The sequence below is a fragment of the Eschscholzia californica genome, unplaced genomic scaffold, assembly GCF_041429995.1.
Source record: "Eschscholzia californica isolate CP2 unplaced genomic scaffold, dmEscCali1.0.p SCAF_6, whole genome shotgun sequence".
NCBI classification, from domain to species: Eukaryota; Viridiplantae; Streptophyta; class Magnoliopsida; order Ranunculales; family Papaveraceae; genus Eschscholzia; species Eschscholzia californica.
This window is the reverse complement of record NW_028238483.1, coordinates 24215863-24236755: the sequence shown is the minus strand read 5'-3', so window position 1 is coordinate 24236755 and position 20893 is coordinate 24215863. Positions and strand designations below refer to the sequence as shown.

Here is a 20893-nt window from a genome sequence, read left to right as displayed (position 1 = left end):
TTCATTAAACATAAATTAAACTCACCACCAGCTGTTAAAAATTTCATTGTTTAATATTCGATCAAGAGCTTTCATCAAAACCTCCATTGTTATTTAGGTTTTATACTGTTTATCTCTTTATTCTAGCCATTGTTATTCAGGTTTAAAATCTTATCTTTATTGCTTTATAGGTTAAAGATTCATATAGAATCGTTGAAAACATCAAATCTTGATTTAGGTCTTTCTTTTCTTGTTTTCCATTTCAATAACTTTGAATCTGTTTTGCTGTAATCTTAACTACCTTCGAATGGAAGATTTATATTTTATCTCTCTAAAACTTTCATAATTCTTTAAGATCTTTGATGTTTATTTCTTATTTAATGATTTGTTCAATGTTAGTATGTTATTTCTCCTTCCAATGTTCATTGTATATTTCTTCAGATCTACGTTAAATCCTCTTCTTTTTTTGTTTTTTTTGCAGATCAGAATCATCTGTCCGTACAGTTCTTGATCTTTGTGATTATCCACACTTATTCCTATAACAGAATATAAAGTACAGGTACTTTACGATAAATTTCCATGTTTTCTGATAAAATTTGCTAATAATATCTTGATGTTTATCCTTTTTTATTCTTGTAACAGAATAAAAATTACAGTTACGTTACGATAAATTACCATACTTTCTGATACAATTTGCATACATTTCACGTAAGATGATAGTATTAATGATCAAAGGTTCGTAAAGTATGAAAAATTTATCCAACATTACACGTCCTTTTTTTACCAGAACAGTGGCCATGACAAGCATATAAAACTTCTCTTAACCTAATAAACAATTGTACTTTTCCATACATTATACATAATTTATTGATCCGTACCTGTTCTTTATGATCCATCTCATTTGTTTTTTATTAAATGTTTCATTATTAATGTATGTAAATTTGATTATAATTTTTTTTAACTAATACATATGTTTTTTTTTTCTTGTAGTAAACCAGCACTGATGGAATTTCTTACAGAATCATCACATAAACTATAGAAGTATAAATTACGATGAAGAAGATTGTTTCTATGATCCTGTTTGGACAACGGAGTCTTACGTGAAGACTTACAAGGAACATATAAACCCTGCCCCTAACTTTAGATAAAAAAGTTGGAGATGTCACCGATGTGTTAGGACTCATTAGGAGTCTTAGTATTGATTTGGAATATTGATTTTGATTATAACCCACAGGAGTTGGCGGAGCATTAGCAGAAGAGTGTAGAGACCAAAATTAAATAAAGAAAAAACAATATAAAGAGTAATACTATTGAAAAAGAAAAATCGCGGTTTGCTGTGATTCTTTGTTTAATATATTATAATCATTAGAAGCAAAAATCATGGCAAGCCACATAAGATTTATGCCCAGTATCTGCTTGATTTTTTTTGTTCCGAAGCATTTTTCTAATTTGAATCCGAGCAAGTACTTTGAAGATATTTAAAGTTTAAGGCATATTTTGGTGGCTCTATCATTGTTGATTACAGTATAAAAGAGCAAGAAATGACTATATGCACCTTCAAAAACTAGCTTATCTACTTAAAGGGAATTGAAGTACTTACTGTGCCAATTAAGAAGGAATTGACTGGGGGAAGTGAAAAAACATTTTTTTTTTGAGCTCATAAAAACAGTCATCAGACTTCAATGCAATCACTAAAAGGTCTGTCGATTACCAATTATTGACAGGGGTAAGGTAAAATAAAAACAGGGGTGGTCGTTGTCGGTCATACTGATGGCCACTCTGACTCGTGCACTTTTCCGTACATGTACGTTATATTCCAGGCTGACTATTACCATCAGAATTCCAGTACCCATATTGGTAATGTGGTTGCGAGGATGACACAGAAGATGTCGGTGACGATGGAAGAAGAGGTTCTTTGTTATGTAGATCTAGATCGTGGTCTGTCCCAGCAAGTAGTTGCGCGTAGTGAAGAAGATCCGGGAAGCAGGCGGTATCTTCCTGTTGATGATATGATGCAACCGTGGGAGTGGTGAAATAATGTTGTTGGGTGGTCAGGCATGGCGGCTGTTGACGTAATCTTGTTACACTCTCAGCCGTGTCGAAGGTACCTAGAGAGACAAGGGTCTCCCTCTGTTGGTCACGTATCTCGACTGCCCGTGTCCGGGATGGTCTCTGTCTTGCTGATCCGCTGTAGTTCCTTCCCCCTGCCCTTAATGGTTTCCACATTCATTCAAAGGTTCACAATATTCTATTAATTAAATAGCGATCCGCTCCGAAATTAAATGCATGTATATGAATTCATATAGTATATATATATAGCACGTTATTGGAACTATCAAACTTAGCTAGCTAGCAAGCCACACTGAACCAAACTAGCTAGCAGGTAGGTCATTTATGACTTCTCCCTCATTCATCTCCACCAATCAAGGGGACAAGGGAGACTGAATTCCACCCTAGTTAACTAACTAGTCACATTGAATTTTTGTGATACAAAATTACTAGCCATATACATGATATTCTCATCATATAACACAGTATATGATATACTATAACATTGGCTCTAATAGTCCACCCTCTTATGCACTTCCAAATCTACAAAACTTTGTTACATACCCAAAGAACATTACTTGTATGAGCAAAACATGCATAAGATAAAAATTACTAACATATTTTTACGGGTTTCTCGTATTTAGATTTTTAAAACTATTATTTCCATTATCACCTAATACATCATCTTCACTAAAAAAATAAAAATTAGTACTTTTTTTTTTTGTTGAAAACAAAAAATTAGTACTTGATAATAGAACTACTTCCACAAGATGGAAGATCCCAAGACAAATAGAATTTCTCAAGTTTATTTTAGTGCATGCATCTTGTTCCCTATGTACAGATTGATTTAGCAACAGATGAGGTTAGGATAACTTTAATCTTTCTAGTGGAAAAATATACGTGTTACCGCTCAACAACAGTGTGTTTCATAAACTAGCTAAGGGGCCTCTTCGTAATAGTAAAATATTTATATATGTTAAGTTTGTGGTCATCAAACTCAAAACGCAATAAGTGGAAAAGACCTCGACATTATATTCGTGATTGGTAGATACCCATTCTGCCACGCGAGACTATTCTCACAGTATACATATATATTACCTTCATGATCTGAATGCCTTGTCATTGTCAGTGGTGCTTGTGAATGGTGAGCGTGTACGAGATGATGATTTTGTTGTATACGATCACCGTAATGAGCTGAATGTAGACCACGAGCACTACTAGTAGCAGCAGCAGCAGTAGTGTTGCAGATGACTTGAGAAAGAGCAGTAACCATGGCAGACATATCTTGTTTAGAACGAATCGATGACCCAAAAGTAGGGAATAATGAGGAGATTATGTCTTCCTCGTTTTCTTCTACTTTCTGATCTTGGGAAGAAAGAGGTCTCTTTCCATGCCTCATGTCCCTTTTTTCTCCACTAACTTTATCGGCCGATACCATAGTTTTTGGTGATAGTACTATTAAATGATCAAATATTATTTTAGACAAGTAGAAGTTGATGATCAACAAGTTAGAGAAAATAGATCTTGGGAGGGGGGCAGCTTACAGACACAGATCTTGATGATGAAGATAGCTTGTGAAGATGAAGTAATCATATATATGAAGATCAAGTTTTCTTTTGGGAAGCTAGGCTAGGAGAGTGAGAGAGAAGGAAAATTAGGGTTGGCTCTATACTTAGTTCTCAACCACTATTTGGTTCTACCATCTTTATTGTAAGTACTACTTTAGTTAAATTTTAACCAGTGTTGCAACTTATTGCAATTCAAACAAAAGGTATTCCCTTTCAACAAAAAAAAAAAAAACAAAAGGTATTCCCAATAATTGCCTTAAGCTACACTTTAAGCCCATAATATTTTATATTCAGAATTAATCAATAAACATTATAATTGAATATTTGATTGTTAAAAATTATCAATAATGAGTGTTACCACATTTCAAGATTTTCCACAAATCATTAATTAGTTTATTAGTTACTAGGATTCACTTAATATTTTTATAAATGTTTACAATTTAGAAACATTTTTTTTTTGTTGAACTTACAATTTAGAAACATAAACAAAGAAAAATTCTTGTACACGTCGTCAACGTTAGTGAAGTAGGTTCCCCACATTCAAAAATGAATACTTAGAATAAGTAATAAAAGTAGGGAAATTTACCTAGCCGAGTTCATCATGAAATAGAGTCCATATTTATTAAATTTCTATGGTCTGGGCAAGATGTAGCATCAAAGCAGGCAATGGTAGCTTGGCATCAAATTTGTATGCCCTTCAAGGAAGGAGGATTGGATGTCCGTGATATTCAATGTACAAACAAAGCAGCTACAATGCGATATATTTGGAATATCATAAGCGACAAACAAACTTTATGGGCACAGTGGGTTAGGAATAATCTCATAAAAGGACGTGACTTTTGGGCTCTTCAAATCCCTCAAGACGCATCATGGTGTTGGAGAAATATTTTAGCAGCTAGGGAAATGGCAAAGGAGCAACTATTTCATATGGTGGGTGATGGAGAGGAAACCAATTTCTGGAATGATGATTGGCACCCGTTGGGAAGACTAACTAGCCTATTTCCTACCTCATTATCTGAAGACCACATCCTCAATTTTAATGCAAAGGTCAGCTCATGCATAAGGGATGGTGAATGGCATATATCAACACACCTCCATAACAGCTTGGGTGAAATATCAAATCTCCTCAAAGATGTCCATATTGATGTCAATGAAAGAGACAAGTTGATTTGGAAATGCAACCGTGATGGGGTATACACTATGAAGGATACATATAATGCACTGAGGTCGAGGTCAAATCCCCTTAATTGGGCTCATCTGATATGGTTTAAAGATGCCATTCCTCGACATGCTATGCTAGGATGGCTTACACTTTTTAGAAGGTTGAAAACAAAGGCTAAACTTGCACGATGGGGGGTGAATATCGATACTAGTTGTGTGCTTTGTAATAGTGCGACGGAGGACGACTTTCATCTCTTTTTCAGGTGCCCTTACTCTTTGGCAATATGGCAACGACTTTTAGAATATATGGGAATTCAGAAACCAACTCTCAACACGTGGGAGGATGAGATCGACTGGTATACAAAAAATTGGGGAGGATCGTCAAAGACGAATGCTATCAAGAAGATCATACTTGGAGCATATTTCTATCACATATGGGGCGAAAGAAATGCTAGAATATTCAGAGGTAAATCTAAAATTATTGAAGTACTCACATGGAGCATAAAAAATGAAGTGAGAATGAAAGCAACTTGTATGAATTTGGTTGTGGAAGACACTATAGAAAATAGGGGGTTCTTTGACAGGGTTGGCATATCGGCCTCATATACTCAGTCCAATAGCATTATATGCAAATGGGAGCCGCCGATGCCGGGATTTATGATGATTAATGCAGATGGCTCCTTACGAACGGATAGGGCAGGTTTTGGAGCTTTGATCAGAGACCATCGGGGTAATGTTAGAGGTGCAGTTGCGGGGGTGGTAACTCCGGGGACGATCACGTTGCATGAGCTGCAAGGCATTGAAGCAGGGCTGAAATTAACATGCTCGATGAATGAACGACGAATTCAGGTGAGATCGGACTCAAAGACGATAGTTTCGTACTTCAATTCTACAAATTCTCACCCTCCATGGCACTGTTGGAGAATATGGAGAAGTATTTCTCAACTCAAGGAGTCTTTTGAATACTTTAACATCGAACATACTTATAGAGAGGCGAATAGGGCGGCTGATTATCTAGCTAGTTGGCAGACTGACCTACCTTTGCTAGAAATTTCTTTATCGGAGTTTCCATCAGAACTAATGAATATCATTGAAGATGATAGATCGGGTAGATCATATTTAAGAAGTTAGAGTTTTTGTATTCTTTCTCTTTGTGTTTCGAGTCTGAGCTCCCTCTCAGTGTACCGTTTCAAAAAAAAAAAAAAAAAAAAAGTAGGGAAATTTGGTCATATCTCCCTAAAAAGCTTTTGTTTTAGTTAAAAATTACTCATCAAAATTTTATAGGTTTCAACTCGTTGTGGCATTATGCAAATCACTAACATGGTGAAAAGACATAATTGTCCTTCTTAGTCAAAGAAACATATTGTTTTAATTTTCAAAAAAAAATCCCTCTCTCAACCTACACGGTCTCCCTCTAAAACCTAATACGTTTCTTTCTCACTCTCTAAATTTGAACGGGAAAACTACAAAAATATTGATTCTCATTGTCAAATATTGATTCTCTATAAAGCGATTGATTGATTCTCCTCAAACTGATCGAACAAACGAACTTAAGAACTCAAGGCACTCTCACTGTTATTTCTGTTTGATGATGTTATATCTGAAGCTAATTTGTGTAAGGAAATCAAATCTTCGTAACAAAACAACTTATATTTATAGTACCTTTCTTGATGTTTTGCTGAAATAAGGTCGTTCAGATGAAGCATAAGACCTGCTCGACGAAATACTTAAATGAGTTTGCAGTGCCTTGCGAACAACTTGTAGGGCCTTGCGAACAGCTTGCAGTGTCTTTCGAACAACTTGCGATTTCTTGCAAACAACTTGTAGTGTCTTGAAACAGCTTGCAGTGCCTTCAGAATAGCTTGCGTTGCTTTACAGCTCATCTAAAGTGTTTTGCATCTCAGTTGTAAAATGTTTTTTGAATTTTGCATCAGCTAAATAACTTGTCCTTTTCTTTGCAGAGTTAGTTGTGCTTTATGCATATGTCAATTCATTTTGGATATGACAAAAGGCGAGGATATTCAAAAAATGGAGGTTGAACCACAAAAGATGAAAAAACTTTGAGGAAAGATAGTTGCTCAAGTGATTTCAAATGATAAATATTGTTAGTTTAAGTCGATAAAAGACGTCGAATTTGTTTTTTGTTGTGAATATTTTGATGAATGTATGTGATATGGAAGGTGATTTATGATACTTTGTTCTCACATATGTTAATTATGTAGTATGTATTAGCTTGCAACTTAGTTGCGATCCCCTGCAAAGAGTTTGAGAGTGCCTTGCAAGAGGTTTGCAAATTATTTTTTGAATTGATTTGAAAAGGTTGCAAAAACAATTACAGAATGCTTAACTGTTTCTTTTAATCTTTTTAGATAGTTCCTAAATTTCAATCTTTTAATCTTTTCAAATGATAAATATTGTAAGTTTAAGTCGATAAAAGACGTCGAATTTGTTTTTTGTTGTGAATATTTTGATGAATGTATGTGATATGGAAGGTGATTTATGATACTTTGTTCTCACATATGTTAATTATGTAGTATGTATTAGCTTGAAACTTAGTTGCGGTCCCCTGCAAAGAGTTTGAGAGTGCCTTGCAAGAGGTTTGCAAATTATTTTTTGAATTGATTTGAAAAGGTTGCAAAAACAATTACAGAATGCTTAACTATTCCTTTTAATCTTTTTAGATAGTTCCTAAATTTCAATCTCTTAAAGTTACATTTTTATTTTATTAATTGTTTCGAAAATTTCTACAAAAAATCAGAGCTCGCCACCAAACTCTCCCTAAATAGAAGGTCCATAACATTTATCAAATAAATCTCAAGCTCTTAAAGTTTCATCTTTTGTTCTATTGTTGTTTGGAAAATTTCTACAAAAAACGAGGGTTCCGTTCCCGAAATCCTGTAAAATACATGATATAGGTAGTTTGTAAGTCATCAAAATTAAACACACATGATGTACATAAAATTAAACGCACATTACTTTTAATTTTTTGAAACTTTAATTAGTCTTTACTTTTTTAAAATTCTAACCAAAACTGACACATTAATAATAAAATACATCCCACCAGCGTGTCATTCTCCGAATAATTCCCCAATCTTGAAAAAATTATTTCGAAAATAGCTCAAACATGTGTTTCGCACATATACAAGATTACACACGTTTTTCGCAAACTCACAAAAATCTCGCACGTGTTTTTTACATACATAAATTTTAGACGTAAAGAAAGACCTAAGACAAGTTGAAGGTGGAGTTATGAATTTTAACAATAGCTGGTTGAGCCTATATGGAATCATGGATCTCAGTTGACTTTTATCATTACTTCTTAATACATCAATCTTTCCTCCTCTCTCTCTCTCTCTCTCTATTTGTCTATTTTACATAGACTGACTTGCTTCCTTCCCCTTTTTGACTTTTCTGAAGCTTCTTATAGTTCTCTATGCGACTGGGAGGAACAACTTGCAGCCAAACACTGCTTTCACTCCCAAACTTCTGTAGCTTATGTTCCCCCACATCCATGTGCTCCTAAATTAATGAACTTGTTCTGACTCCCTTTTATTTATTTAATGTGTCCAGCAACTTAACCTATCTCTCTATGGCTATGTCTATACATCTATCTGTATATCTATCTCTATCTTACCTCTATAACTCATTAGCATGTGATTTTTCTGGTAGGGGTATCCATCAATATAATCTAACAAATCAATCTACAATTCAAAGCTTGAACAAAAAAAAAATCTAGAAATCAAGATCTTATTTCTAGATTATTTGGGTAACTCAAATTGTTACCTTGGATTGGTATTTATAGTGTTCCATAGACCCAAAATGATCTGGGAATTTAACTTGTGTGAATCTAAAATGTAGACCCAAATCAGACCTAGAATTATTATGAATTAGTCAATCAACCGGGTTTAACAAATGCTACCGAAAAAACAAACACTACCCAAAAGTGAACACCTCGGCCATTACAAAACAAACACTACCCAAAAGTGAACACCGCCATTACCGTACAGCCACTACTGAAATAGTGAAACATATGACATTAAAGAGTAGTTATAAATCCACCAGTGAAATGCAGAGTTTAAGACTTAGATTCTTGAGAACCAGTTTCTAATTCAGTAATATCAGTTACAAAACGATGAACAACAAAAACTAAAACAGTTGATATTAGAGTATCTGTCTCTCTCCAAATGTACCTCAGCAATTATACCACCCATTTACCCAAAAACAGAACCCAACAATGGGTTCCAACTTCCAACCCCTATGAACATTAAACAAAAAGACCAAAAAATATTATGAAAAAAAAAAAAAAAAAACAAAACTAGAGAAGACTCCTTGACGCGACAGCGAAATAGACCACCCACATCCCTCTCCTCGGAAACTCCTCTCCGTCCTTCATAGCAAGTTATCGACTGAAATCTCGAAGCTCGTTGAGGACGGAACCTTCTCTATATCTCAATGTCAACCTTAGTATTACAATTTTTTTAATTCACATTAATGGAGGAACTCTCCCGACCATCCCAAGTCCCAAAATTTTTTAGAGAATGCGAAAAAACAATAACAAAGCGATGCACCATTACTCAAGTTTTAGTTTTCTAAGGTTAGTGCTTCATTAAGGGAAAAGAAGACAGATCTTGTCACTCTGAATCCTTTGTCGAACCTGATGAAGAGCCTGTCCTGTTGAATTCTTCCCCATCTGCAGAAGTTGGTGAGCTTGCCTGATGGTTATCCTCATTGCTGTTGGTTCGGTTTTTCCCAGGTCTTGATCGAATATTAACCCCCATTGGGAAAGGCTCCTGCATAGTAAAATGTCTTAGACTACAGATCTCTACTTAACTCGAATGAATGGAAAAAGAGGGAGAGGAAAGAAAAATGTTACTTAGAAGTATTCATTCCTACCTGATCACCCGCGTTAGGACCCTCAGAATGAAAGAGAATAGGACGGCATCGCTTATCCTCGTTCATCAAGCTCGAATTCTGAAAATGGGCAATGAGAGCAGCTTTCCCCTGGATGCGAGCATAAGCCAGTGATGCAACCTTCTCACTGTTGAACTTCTCCCATTTCTTACCATTGAATGCCTGAAATATATTAATAAGTATTTGATTTCTTTTTTATATTTCTCTATATTTATAGAAAAAGTCCATAACAGAAATATATGAGAGTTTGATAAGATCTAACAGATATACATGTGTAGTATACCTGATAGAATGGAACAATCTGGATTGGGTCAATCATGTTGATGAATGCATAACCCACGTTGCATTTGTTCTGAACGCAATATACCCAAAGGCAAGTCAATAAAATGATACATATAGACAAGAAATAAGGCGATGCAGTAAATAAAAGGTTTCTTTCGGGGGTAAAAACTTGCCTTGAAATCAATTGGCAAATAGATGAAATCATAAGTCCCCCGATGACGTTCATCTATCGCAGCCAAAAGCATCTTCGACGTGTACCTATATTTACCATCAAATTAATGAAAATGGGGCAAGGAGAGAAGAAAACAACTATATCACATCACCGACTGAAATATCATTTAAGATGCATCTCCAAAAGGGATGACATACACTCAACAAGGCATCTTTGGTAAATAGGACAAAAGGTCTCCCAGTAACGAGGTTAAAAATAAACAAATTATGAAAACCCAAATTATATAAAAGTGAAACTAGATTAAGAAGGTGGAAGTAAAATTCGCCTACGTACTTGTTAGGGATGTTCTTTATCATAAGAGTTGTTCTAGTATCTTCCCCATGCACAATGCGGTCAATATCAAGTTCGTAAAGTCTCTTGTTGTCAGGCTGATTTGAGTTCGCTTCATTTCTACGGCTCCTAACCCGGTCATTGGGAGAATCAAACGAACTTGGTGAATGGATCATTGGGCTTCGGCCTGGGAACATATGGCACCTCTGCTGTGGCGAATGACCAAAATTTACAGTTGGGTCCATACGATTCCCACCAACATGAGGAAAGATGTTGTGAGAACCAAGTTCTGACAGATGATGTGTACCCGCAAATCCAATGTTACCAAGTGAACCAGGGTGGAAACCAGATGCATCAGGAGACTCCCCTGCATAAGCAGGCCGTCTGTTCCAAAGAGAGGGATTAATTGTTGGGGCAGATCCCACATGATGATGGTGCATAGGTGGTAGAACTGCATTTGTCATATGAGATGGTGCTCTGGGAAGTCCATGCATTTGAGAAGGATGAGGATGAACTCCATTCACAAATGACGGTGAGTTTGGCCACATCATGGGGTTTGGAGAAAGAGAACCGTAAGAGTTCGAGTTGCCCCACAAATACTGATGTCCTTGAAGAGTGCGGTTTCCATTTCCAGCAGAACCAAACACTGCAAAAAGAGAAAAGTTGTAGCTCTAATGAAGTTAACAAAGGAAAGCTCCAAATCACGTCAGGTATGAAGGCAATGAAGTTCGAGGTTCGAGGTCCACCTATAGTTTTCACTAAAATAATATGATGAAACTATACATGTTGGCATTTCATTGTACTTTTCAGTCCAATGCACTCTAAAGTATTACTGCATGCATCTGAGTGAAACTATGTGATATGTTATTAGAAGTTAGACACTTAAACATACGATCATCCGCAATAAAATATACAGGAAAATATACTCTTCAGCAGCAAACTTGAAGAACAGAAGATAACTGCAGTAATTTCATTGTTTTAGTGAGTAGTACTTACTGCCTTCATTAAGATCAATTGAATGTGGATTTGAACCGACTCTGAGAATGTGCCTGTTATCTAGCTCTTCCGATGTTAGGGGATTGACATTTGCTGCCATAGCCGCCATGGTGCTTGGAGAGTTGTAAGAAGCACCATTTGCTAAACCATCGTGATACTCTGGCAGCGACTGGGGATGGAACCTTGGCATTGGTCGAAAACCGAACTCCATTTGACCCAGAGAAGGGCTAGGCTCGCCAAGGGCAGATTGATTGCCAATTGAAGAAACCCGGACTGGAGAGGATAAGTTTTGAGGAACACTGGAAGATAATCCATGATGATATCCATTTTCAACATATTGACTGACAGGCGCTCGTATGGCAGACTGCGAACCCTGGACAACTCCATTCTCAATGCAACTAGAGGTGATCGGCCCAAGTGACACTGGTAATCAGAAATGCATAGTAAGAACAAAAATATTGCAAGAATTTACATACTAAAGCTTAGGTTATTTTCGCTGCAGTAATGAGTAATACCAAAGCACCCTGATGGTGAGTTATTGGGAGGGCTTCCTTGTTGCTGAAAAACATCGAATTCCTCTTGTTCCAACTCCGAACAAACTTGCTGCATAAAACTGAAACAAAAGGGAAAAAAGTACTCAATATACAGTGAACAACATTGTTTGTGAATTAGATTTTAAATGTGTATCCCTGCAGAACATAAGTGGATTATAACAGGCATGCAAGAAATAGTATCACGCACATAACAGTCATCATGAGTGAGGAGTTGAGAATAAAATGATCTAGGATCTAAATAGTAAATATTTGAGAATATTAAAAAAGAACAAAGAGAGCCTATCTCAGAAAAAATTATACTCTAAGTCAAACTCAGTGAGGTTTTCATACCGGACGAGTTTGAACCTTCTTAAAAGACAAATTACCGACCGCTGACCCATTTATCAAAAAAAGTGGAAAAGGAACGTGATAGTGCATTCAAGTTCCATCCATGGCAGCAAAGGTGAAGAAATGCAGGTTGAGGTAGGGAGCATACAAATGGGTTTGTCCACAACTTAACTTGTATTTTCTTCTAACCCTTGTTAGGTGTAGAATATACAATCATGTCATAAATTTGAATATTTAAGTCATGAATTATGCCTTGGAAAAAAAAGGAAAAGAGGCATGAGTTCAGAATACCACCGTCTCGCGCCCCCTGGGCGGCTTGGTTCCAATTTGATCCGTTTCCCTGCAATATCACTCTTGTTCAATGCACGAAGAGCAGCTTCTGCTGCTCTGACATCATAAAATTCAATGAATTTGTGATGCCGCTTGTGTGGAGTTTCACGGATCTGCAACCATAAATCAACAATAATGTAATCAACAATATTTCAGAAATACTTTCAGATGTAGTTCTATGCTTATAATAAAGAAAGTTAACAAACCAACCTCCTTAATTTCTCCGTACACACCGAAAATTTGTCGAAGATCGTCATTTGAGACAGAAAAATCAAGATTGAATACAACAAGGGTGCCCTGGTTAAAGTCCTTCTCTGACGGATTATCCTAACATAGCTCAAAATCAACCACGTATCAGAAAAGCACTTGCAAGGTTGTATATATATATATATATGCCACAGCAGAATATATGTAGGAGCATACCTTCGGAATTGAGAAGTGTATGTCAAGCTTCCTGCGTCTCAATGGCTTGTTTTGAAGTGCTTTCATTGCATTGCGTGCCGCCCGTATATCATAGTAAGAAATCATAACAAAGCCCCGATGCTTGCAGGCAGTGTAAAGAGTTCGGATATCTCCATATTGCTAGGATATAAAACCAAAATGCATAAGATGGAAGCATGACTAATGATGAGGATAGACATAAATATCAAAGAGAAAGAAAGTTGGTGAATCAATTACTACCTCAAAAAGTATCTTCAGTTCGGCATCTTCAATATTGCTATTAATATTTCTCACAAAAAGTGTTCTAGAAGGATGTTCACCATAAGGGTGTTCCCCAACTAGTGCAGCGTTCAGTCCTTGTTGAGAACCCAAAATGTCCTCTCCTTCAAGTTCCATCCCTCCACCACTGCTAAACAGATCAAAATCTTCTATTTCGTCCAAGCTATTGGACTTCGCCATATAATCGGTGTCGTATATCATTCCAGATAACAAGTCATCATCATCAGGAAGTAGGTTACCAATAGTTTGGGCTTCAATCTCTTCAAGGGATTCAAAAGGCTCCTCTTCCTCATAGTGAGTGGCCTTGGCATCCACGGAGTGGCCAAAAGGAACATCATTTGATGATAATCTCACTGCGAAATGACACCTATGTTTAGTACCAAAACTGGAAAAATAGATCAGCATGATAAATGCAATTGTTAATTGGTTCTGGCAGTTTTCACAAAAAGTTTATTGAAAGACCATCAGCTGATTGAAGGAACCAATGCAGTTATAAGATTCAAACTATCACAAAGGCAATTTAGATCTTAAGAGTCTAAATAGAAATAGAATTTATTTTAATATCTGGTCATTTACGTGCATTCTGCAAATGCTGCAACATTTGAAATATATAAGCGAGTCATAATCCTGAAAAAAAGCATCACATATGTTTGTGTCAATAATATCCGCAAGCCTGCAATTGTGACCTCTGAGGCTATGACAAGGCGAAATTGATCGAATACGCCTTTATGGTATTTGTGACCTGTGCTAGACTCGTGTTTCGATTAATACCCATTCTTCACCGGGTACTATTTTTCTGGGTGTATGATTGTATACAAGATAATGTGACACCCAGTGACATACCTGTCCAGAACACCTGAAAGCTACACAAGATACTAAATATAACAGTTGGTATAGAAGAAAATATTTATCATTGACAAAAGATGAGGACTTACCGTTCTTGTTAAATATTTCGGACAATGAACTTGAGAATAAACCATCTTCATATTGAACCCCTGTATCAACCTTGTTACCATCTAAGGCATAAGAGGTTGGCTGCACAAACATGTTTGATTTGTTGTTTATAGTTCTCCATGAAGGTGTCATATCGTTTGTTCTCTCTGCTCCCACCACATTTCGCTCTGAGGTAAGCCTGCTGTTCTGGTTTCTCACAAGAAATTGCTGAGAAAATTCCCCATACTCTTCTGACTGACTTCCTACGGATACAAAAGTTTCTGGTGCCAATGATGGAATTGACTTGCTGCCCGGTATTATTGACATCCCATCCTTTCCTATTCCTGGAGAAAAAGGAAATTGTGAAGAAGTTAAGACTTAAGAGGTTCCATATTGTGCCATGAAAGAAAGTTGTACATGTATAAACGGTAACTGAAAGCAAAAGAGAGAATGCAAATCAAAATTAATGACAGAAACGAGGCTGTAAAGAAACACAAGAACCATAATTTCAACCAGCATAGACATTTCCAAGCCTTCCAATTATTAAAATGTAACTCTTGATATAGGATCCAAATTAATGATACCAGCTAGAATGAAAATTAAGCCTTTCCCAATGTATAGTCACATTAATTTTCTGCACATGTGCGAATGTGAAAAAGTGACTCAACTGACTAAGATGGCAAAACTATTCAATTACCAGATTTTGAAAGGAGTACATTGACCCATTTCAAATATCGCAGCATAACTAAAAAATACAGTATGCCTATTTAACACGATTAAGAAGGGATTTGCTAACACCCTTCTTCCAGGGGTCTCAAATTTTTAAAACGTATTATTTATAAGTAGTGGCACTCAAACAATATCAGATTTCCCGTTAAGACCATACTAATCAAGCCATACACATTCACAAATTGACAAAATGGGTCCAGAAAGGGTCTGTTCAGTGCCTACTTACAGGCTTTGGTGATAACAAAACCTCCCATAAGGTGCAACACATAAATTGACCACAAAACATAAGTGAATTTCAAATTGCATTTGCTTTAACCATTAAGATCAGTTCGTGAACATGGACGAGATGTCCCAAATCCCAATGGCCCTGGCTTCTTTTAGAATAACTGAATTAGCCAAGGGAGGAATTTAGACTTCTTTGATGTCTGCCAAAGTCAGACACACCATTATTAGTTCCCCATGCAATTCGGCAATACGACGAGCAACTTGTCCACAACAACGCTTACTTCCCAATTGTGCATGCTGTTATTGCTTTTGTAACAAATAAACAAAACGGGTCTTTCTATTGTGAAATTCTCCCTGTAGTATCTTAATTGTAATAGAATCTTCACAAAAATAATTATTAACAAAAATCTCACAAAAAGGAGATGATTTATTATCTACAGAGACAGTTTCATCTTCTTCGAGAAGGCAAAATACATAGACAGTTTCATGCACTCATAACCCACATGTCCAAAGCCTGGTTGCCAAATGGCATTTTACCAAATGCCAAAAGAAAAACTATTAACCTAAAGATCAATAGACAGCCAATCTGTCCTCAAATCTTCACAGCTTCAGCTGTATAAGATCTCACAAAAACACTTCTAGCATGGATTAAAATAACTGAAGCCTCAAGAATGAGGTATAAAAGAGATTCACCTTGGTGACCAGCCATGGTATCAGTCTTCCAGAATCCAACTTGCCTCTGTCAAATAAAATGAATTTAAAAAAAAAAACACAATTGAAATAAGTCATTGGTAGATACAACAAAGAGCGAATAAAGCCGAAGCTTTATTGCCAAATAAACAAAATCCTAAGAAAATATATGGCATAAATACATTCCAAATCAGTTAATCCATTAGGCCATGCATACCTCGGCAGGAAAAGGGAGTTCTTCGTAGAAGTATGATGACGGAGACAAACTACTTTGATTCATTACTTCAAATGGCATGCTGCAACTGGGACACCACGAAACCTAAAGTTCAAAGAACATCAATTCCTCACTCATAAAAGATCTACTAATAATTCTTCCTGTCTGTTGTTCCCAAATTCTTCGTCACAAAACAGTAATTCTGCAAGATTACATGAAAACTCAAAAGCATTAGAAAGAGATTGAATAAATACAAAAACAAAAATGAATCCAAGAGATATGTAACTTAAGCTGAGAAAATTCAGTCAAATTCAATGATCTCAACTAGGAAAAAATATTAGAGTAACATGGAAAGAAAGGAAAGTACATAATGAATAGCATTACAACCAGGCGATCCAATAATGAAGAGTTCAAATTAGGAAAAGATGTTAAAGGAAAGTAGAAGAACAATAAGAATACGAAGTCTAGAAGCAAAGAATTTCCTCATTTCGAAAAATCAGTTTGAATTTCCTCATTTCGAAAAATCAGTTTGAATTTCCTCATTTCGTAAATCAGATTGAAATTCCTCATCTCGTAAATCAGTTCGAATTTCTTCACCTTGAGTTCGAATTTCTTCATCTCGTGAATCAGTTCGAATTTCCTCATCTTGTAAATCAGTTCGAATTTCCGAAATTGAGTTCTTAGTGGAAGAGTTTAGGGAGAGATCAACTAAAAATGCCTATAATCAAATGAGAAAGGGAAAAAAAATGAAGAAGGATCGCCTGAAACCTATACAAAAAAGGAGGATCGCCTGCAACCTATACAAAAAAGGAGGATCGCCTGAAATCTCAGTCGAAAAACAACAATTCTAACATCAGATCCCGTCAAGACCTAAAGGAACCACCTTTTAAGCGACAAACAAGAAGGATCATATCAATAAAACATAAAAACAGAGCAAATTACAAGAAAAGACTCACCAAAATCGTTGTCACGTTCGTTCTTCTCTTTCTCTCTCTAAAGATGTCTTTCAATTCCTTCAAATTGAGAGAGAAAGCAAGAGGCAATTTAAACGATAAGGATTAAGAGAGAGAGAGAAATAGAATAGATTACGGCATAAGGCAAGGTAATTGAAGGGAGAGATCTAGGAATCTGTGCCGTGTAACAACATCAAAGCTTTGATACCTTCTCTTCTTTTCCCCACCATTACAAGTTAGATCACCAAATATATGTAGAAAGCGAACCAAAGCTAATAATACATAGTATTTTATACATAAATAACTCTTTATAGCTTTTACTCGGATCCCTGCCGGACTTTCAGAGCTTTTTAAAGAAAATCACTGAAGTTTCCGGCAAGGAACGAGCGTTTTCCCGGTGGAGTTCCGGCCTCGCTTTTGATTTCTCTCTCTACCCAAAGGAAAATCGGTAAGAATGAGAGAAGTTGAGAAAAAAAGAAGAAAGAACAAAGAAAGAAGAGAGAGAAAGTTGGATGGTTCCGAAAAGACGGAATGAGAATAGGAGCATTTGTGTGGATAATCGGCAGTTGTAGAAACAAGGCCTGCTCTTTTACATTCTTACCAACCTTCTAGATAATCGGGGAAAAACATCTTAACAAGTTAAATTATATTATTAACGGCGACTAGAAGGATAAATCAATAAGAGGAGCACAAATAATCTCATAAAAAAAAAAAAAAAACAGCCCAAATAGTTTGTAACGGTTGTAAATTTGATGTACCAAATAAAATGATTTTTTTTTTTGAAATTCGACTACGATATCCGTTGGTCGTTACAAGGCATTAATACATCATGAAAATGTAATAAGCACGATAAACGTTTAATGTAAATCAAGAATGAAAGAGGTCTAAAACCCGACAAATTATTACATTATCTATAGCCTAAATTATATAGGATAAATTTTGATGGCAAACTGCTTCCACCGAAACTTGATCCGACGACTTTATGGATTTAAGAGGGGTGTCCAACCATTGCACGAATGACTGGTGGACAATTTGTAATGAAAACAATTTGATATATGGTATCTTCTTTTCACTTAAAAAAAAAAAAAAACCATTGCACGAAAGGCTGATGGACAAAAAATAAAATGATTTGGTAATCTTATATTTTACTTTTCTTTAGAAATTAACTTTAGTAAAGGTCTAAAATGGCTATCGAGATACAAGAAATGAAGTTAAATTAGAGAGCAAATGCCCCCTAAACATGATGGAAGACTTAAACTAATATAACATAAGTTTAGTCCACCACTCTTAAGTGTAACGGTTGGACATCCCTCATAAGTCTATGAGGTCATAAGATCGAGTCTCGGTGGAAGCAGTTTGCCATCAAAATTTATCTCGTGTAATTTAGACAATATCTACAATAAATATTATAATAAATTTGTCGGGCTTTAAGCCTCTTTCATATTTTCCGATTTTAGGTCTCTTTAGTATTGTCGGGCTTTAGGCCTCTTTCATTATGGAGCAAATTAGACAGTTATCGTGCTCATCACATCTTCATGATGTATCAATGTCTCGTAACGACTAATGTAAATTGTAGTCGGTTTTCATCAAAAAAAAAATGTAACATAAGTTTATGGACTCAACATAGATAATTGTTTAATTTTTGAAATAACATACCCTTTGCTTAAAGGAATTTCATCCAAAGTCACACATTAATGTGGTCATTAATAATTTATTCAAATTTGTACGACTTTTGTATGGTGTATATAGCAAGTAGTTAATTAGAAGGTTGAGTCTACGTAAACCTAATGTACATTTGCAATTATCTTATCTTTTAAAAGAAAACCTCCATTATTCATTGATTCAACACGGAAGTACAAAGATACGTAAGAGATGTGAAATACTCATACTCACCACATATTACAGACATTAAACACAAGTAGAGACAAAATTCAAAGTATTCACAGTTAATATGATCTCTAACGGTTGATTTTCGAAAGTAGGTTTTACTCCTCTATGCACATCGTCACATCTAAGTCATTACTTTTTCAAGTTCCATTGTCATCCGCACTTCTTTCTCATTTCAGTCATATATTTTTCAAATGATCAAGACTGATTAATACCTTTTTGACATGTACCTGCCATAGTGATTGACCAAGTATATCATTTTAGACTTATATCATTTTATCTATAAATAAGTTAAAATTCAACTTCTTATCCAACAATACAAATTTAAGATTTCAAAAATATAGTTTACGAGGGTGTAACCCGTGCCCATAGGGCACGGACAGTTCTTTTGAATGCATTAAAGGGCTAAACATTCAAAATTAATTTAAGTAAACAAACACCAAGGAATAGTGAAAATCAATTCGTTAACCCCCTTTTTACTCCTCAATGAACCCTCTTGGCGCCACCATGTGTATCTTCATCTTCTTCGTTCGTCAAACTCCATGTTTGTCATCTGAGTTACCACCCTAGCAGGAACACCATCTCCATGTATGTATAATTTTACCCGCAATTGCTTTTGATGAGCACCTACTGCTTAAATTGGACAACACAAACTGAAACCCGTAGAACCTTTATCCAACAATACAAATTTAAGATTTCAAAAATATAATTTATGTTTGAAGTGTGTCATTAATTAGATTGACAAATGCTAAACGAAGCTGCATAATTGCTTCATAAAGCTATTTGCTAGACACAACCATTTATTTTTTGTGAAATTGCTAAACAACACCAAAGATGGATTTATAGGTTTTATCTAGCAAATATTTTTTTGAATCTTAGATTGCTAAATACAACTACGTTTTAACTTCCCCAAATTATTTACTAGACACAATTTTTTTCTTTTATTAACTTATTAACCAAAATTAAAATTGGTTGTATTAGTGTTATCTAATATTTAAAAAAAAAAAAATACTTAAACGTGTTATAGGTTTTATAAAAATATACATTATTTTTATGTAGTATGATTTTATGTAATATGATTTTATGAAATATACATTATTAAGGTTTAAACTAAGCTTAAAAATATACATAGTAATTTTATGTAGAATGATTTTTACAGCATGGAATGCTCTATTGGAATATAATATTTTTTAGTTATTTGTTTATATTTGGTTAATTTTTTAGTTTAATGTTCGAAAAAATTTTATTTAATGAATAATTAATTATGGTAATAGAAATTTGAACCCAAGATTTTTTGAGAAAAAATTGTTATATTTGACTTTTTTTTCTTTGGATTTTACCTCAAATTACAGCATGGAATGCTCTGATTGGAATATAATATTTTTTTTTGTTATTTGTTAATATTTGGTTAACTTTTTAGTTTAATGTTCGAATAAATTTTATTTATGAATAATTAATTATGGTAATAGAAATTTGAATTTTGAGAAAAAAAATCGATTACATTTGATTTTTTTTTCTTTTAGTGTTGGATTTAACAATTTAAGACAAAATTCAATTAATTTTATTTAGTTATTTTGTGTAATAATTTTTTTAGAGTTGTGTATTGAATGGAGGAGAGATTCGGTTATACTTGATTTTTTGTGTTGGTGTTGGTTAGGAATTTAGGATACAATTTTAGTTAGTTTTATTTAGTTATTTTTTTCTAATAGTTGTCCTTAACAAAATTGAAGTTGCATATAGTAGCATCCATTAGATTATATGGGACTATAGGAAAACCTAAATTAGATTATTATTAGTAGCTATAGATATAGAGAGAGAGAGAGAGAGAGAAAATTTATCTTTACATCGATATATCAAAGATGTGATAAACACGATAACCGCCT

General features: G+C 35.0%; 2 protein-coding genes across 3 annotated transcripts; both read right to left on the bottom strand.

The window, feature by feature from the left end:
- Window positions 1-1614: 1614 nt before the first annotated feature.
- Window positions 1615-3729, bottom strand: LOC147532750 (uncharacterized). The gene is made up of 2 exons (XM_086648311.1): window positions 3127-3729; window positions 1615-2183 (listed from the first exon to the last, which is right to left on the bottom strand). The coding sequence occupies exons 1-2, from the start codon at window positions 3464-3466 to the stop codon at window positions 1789-1791; spliced, it is 735 nt and encodes a 244-aa protein (XP_086504437.1). The 5' UTR covers window positions 3467-3729; the 3' UTR covers window positions 1615-1788.
- Window positions 3730-8844: 5115 nt separating this feature from the next.
- On the bottom strand, window positions 8845-17553 carry LOC147532749 (protein MEI2-like 4). Of its 2 annotated transcripts, none has more exons than XM_086646687.1 (15): window positions 17127-17553; window positions 16174-16372; window positions 15960-16005; window positions 14315-14656; window positions 13341-13732; window positions 13083-13241; window positions 12870-12986; window positions 12621-12772; window positions 11964-12061; window positions 11449-11871; window positions 10456-11098; window positions 10124-10208; window positions 9952-10020; window positions 9651-9830; window positions 8845-9547 (listed from the first exon to the last, which is right to left on the bottom strand). In XM_086646687.1, the coding sequence occupies exons 2-15, from the start codon at window positions 16249-16251 to the stop codon at window positions 9389-9391; spliced, it is 2943 nt and encodes a 980-aa protein (XP_086502813.1). In that variant the 5' UTR covers window positions 16252-16372; window positions 17127-17553; the 3' UTR covers window positions 8845-9388. The 2 variants fall into 2 exon arrangements, with proteins under 2 accessions (XP_086502813.1, XP_086502814.1); XM_086646688.1 differs by having other exon boundaries at window positions 12624-12772.
- Between the last annotated feature and the right edge of the window lie 3340 nt (window positions 17554-20893).

Coding starts and splice junctions, on each gene's coding strand:
- LOC147532750 (XM_086648311.1), bottom strand. CDS start 3,466: ATGGTATCGGCCGATAAAGTTAGTGGAGAAAAAAGGGACATGAGGCAT. Junction 2,184..3,126: donor AAGGCATTCAGATCATGAAG/GTAATATATATG, acceptor CATTAAGGGCAG/GGGGAAGGAACTACAGCGGA.
- LOC147532749 (XM_086646687.1), bottom strand. CDS start 16,251: ATGCCATTTGAAGTAATGAATCAAAGTAGTTTGTCTCCGTCATCATAC. Junction 12,062..12,620: donor CCAGGGGGCGCGAGACGGTG/GTATTCTGAACT, acceptor CTTTTGTTTCAG/TTTTATGCAGCAAGTTTGTT. Junction 9,548..9,650: donor GTCCTAACGCGGGTGATCAG/GTAGGAATGAAT, acceptor TTTACTATGCAG/GAGCCTTTCCCAATGGGGGT.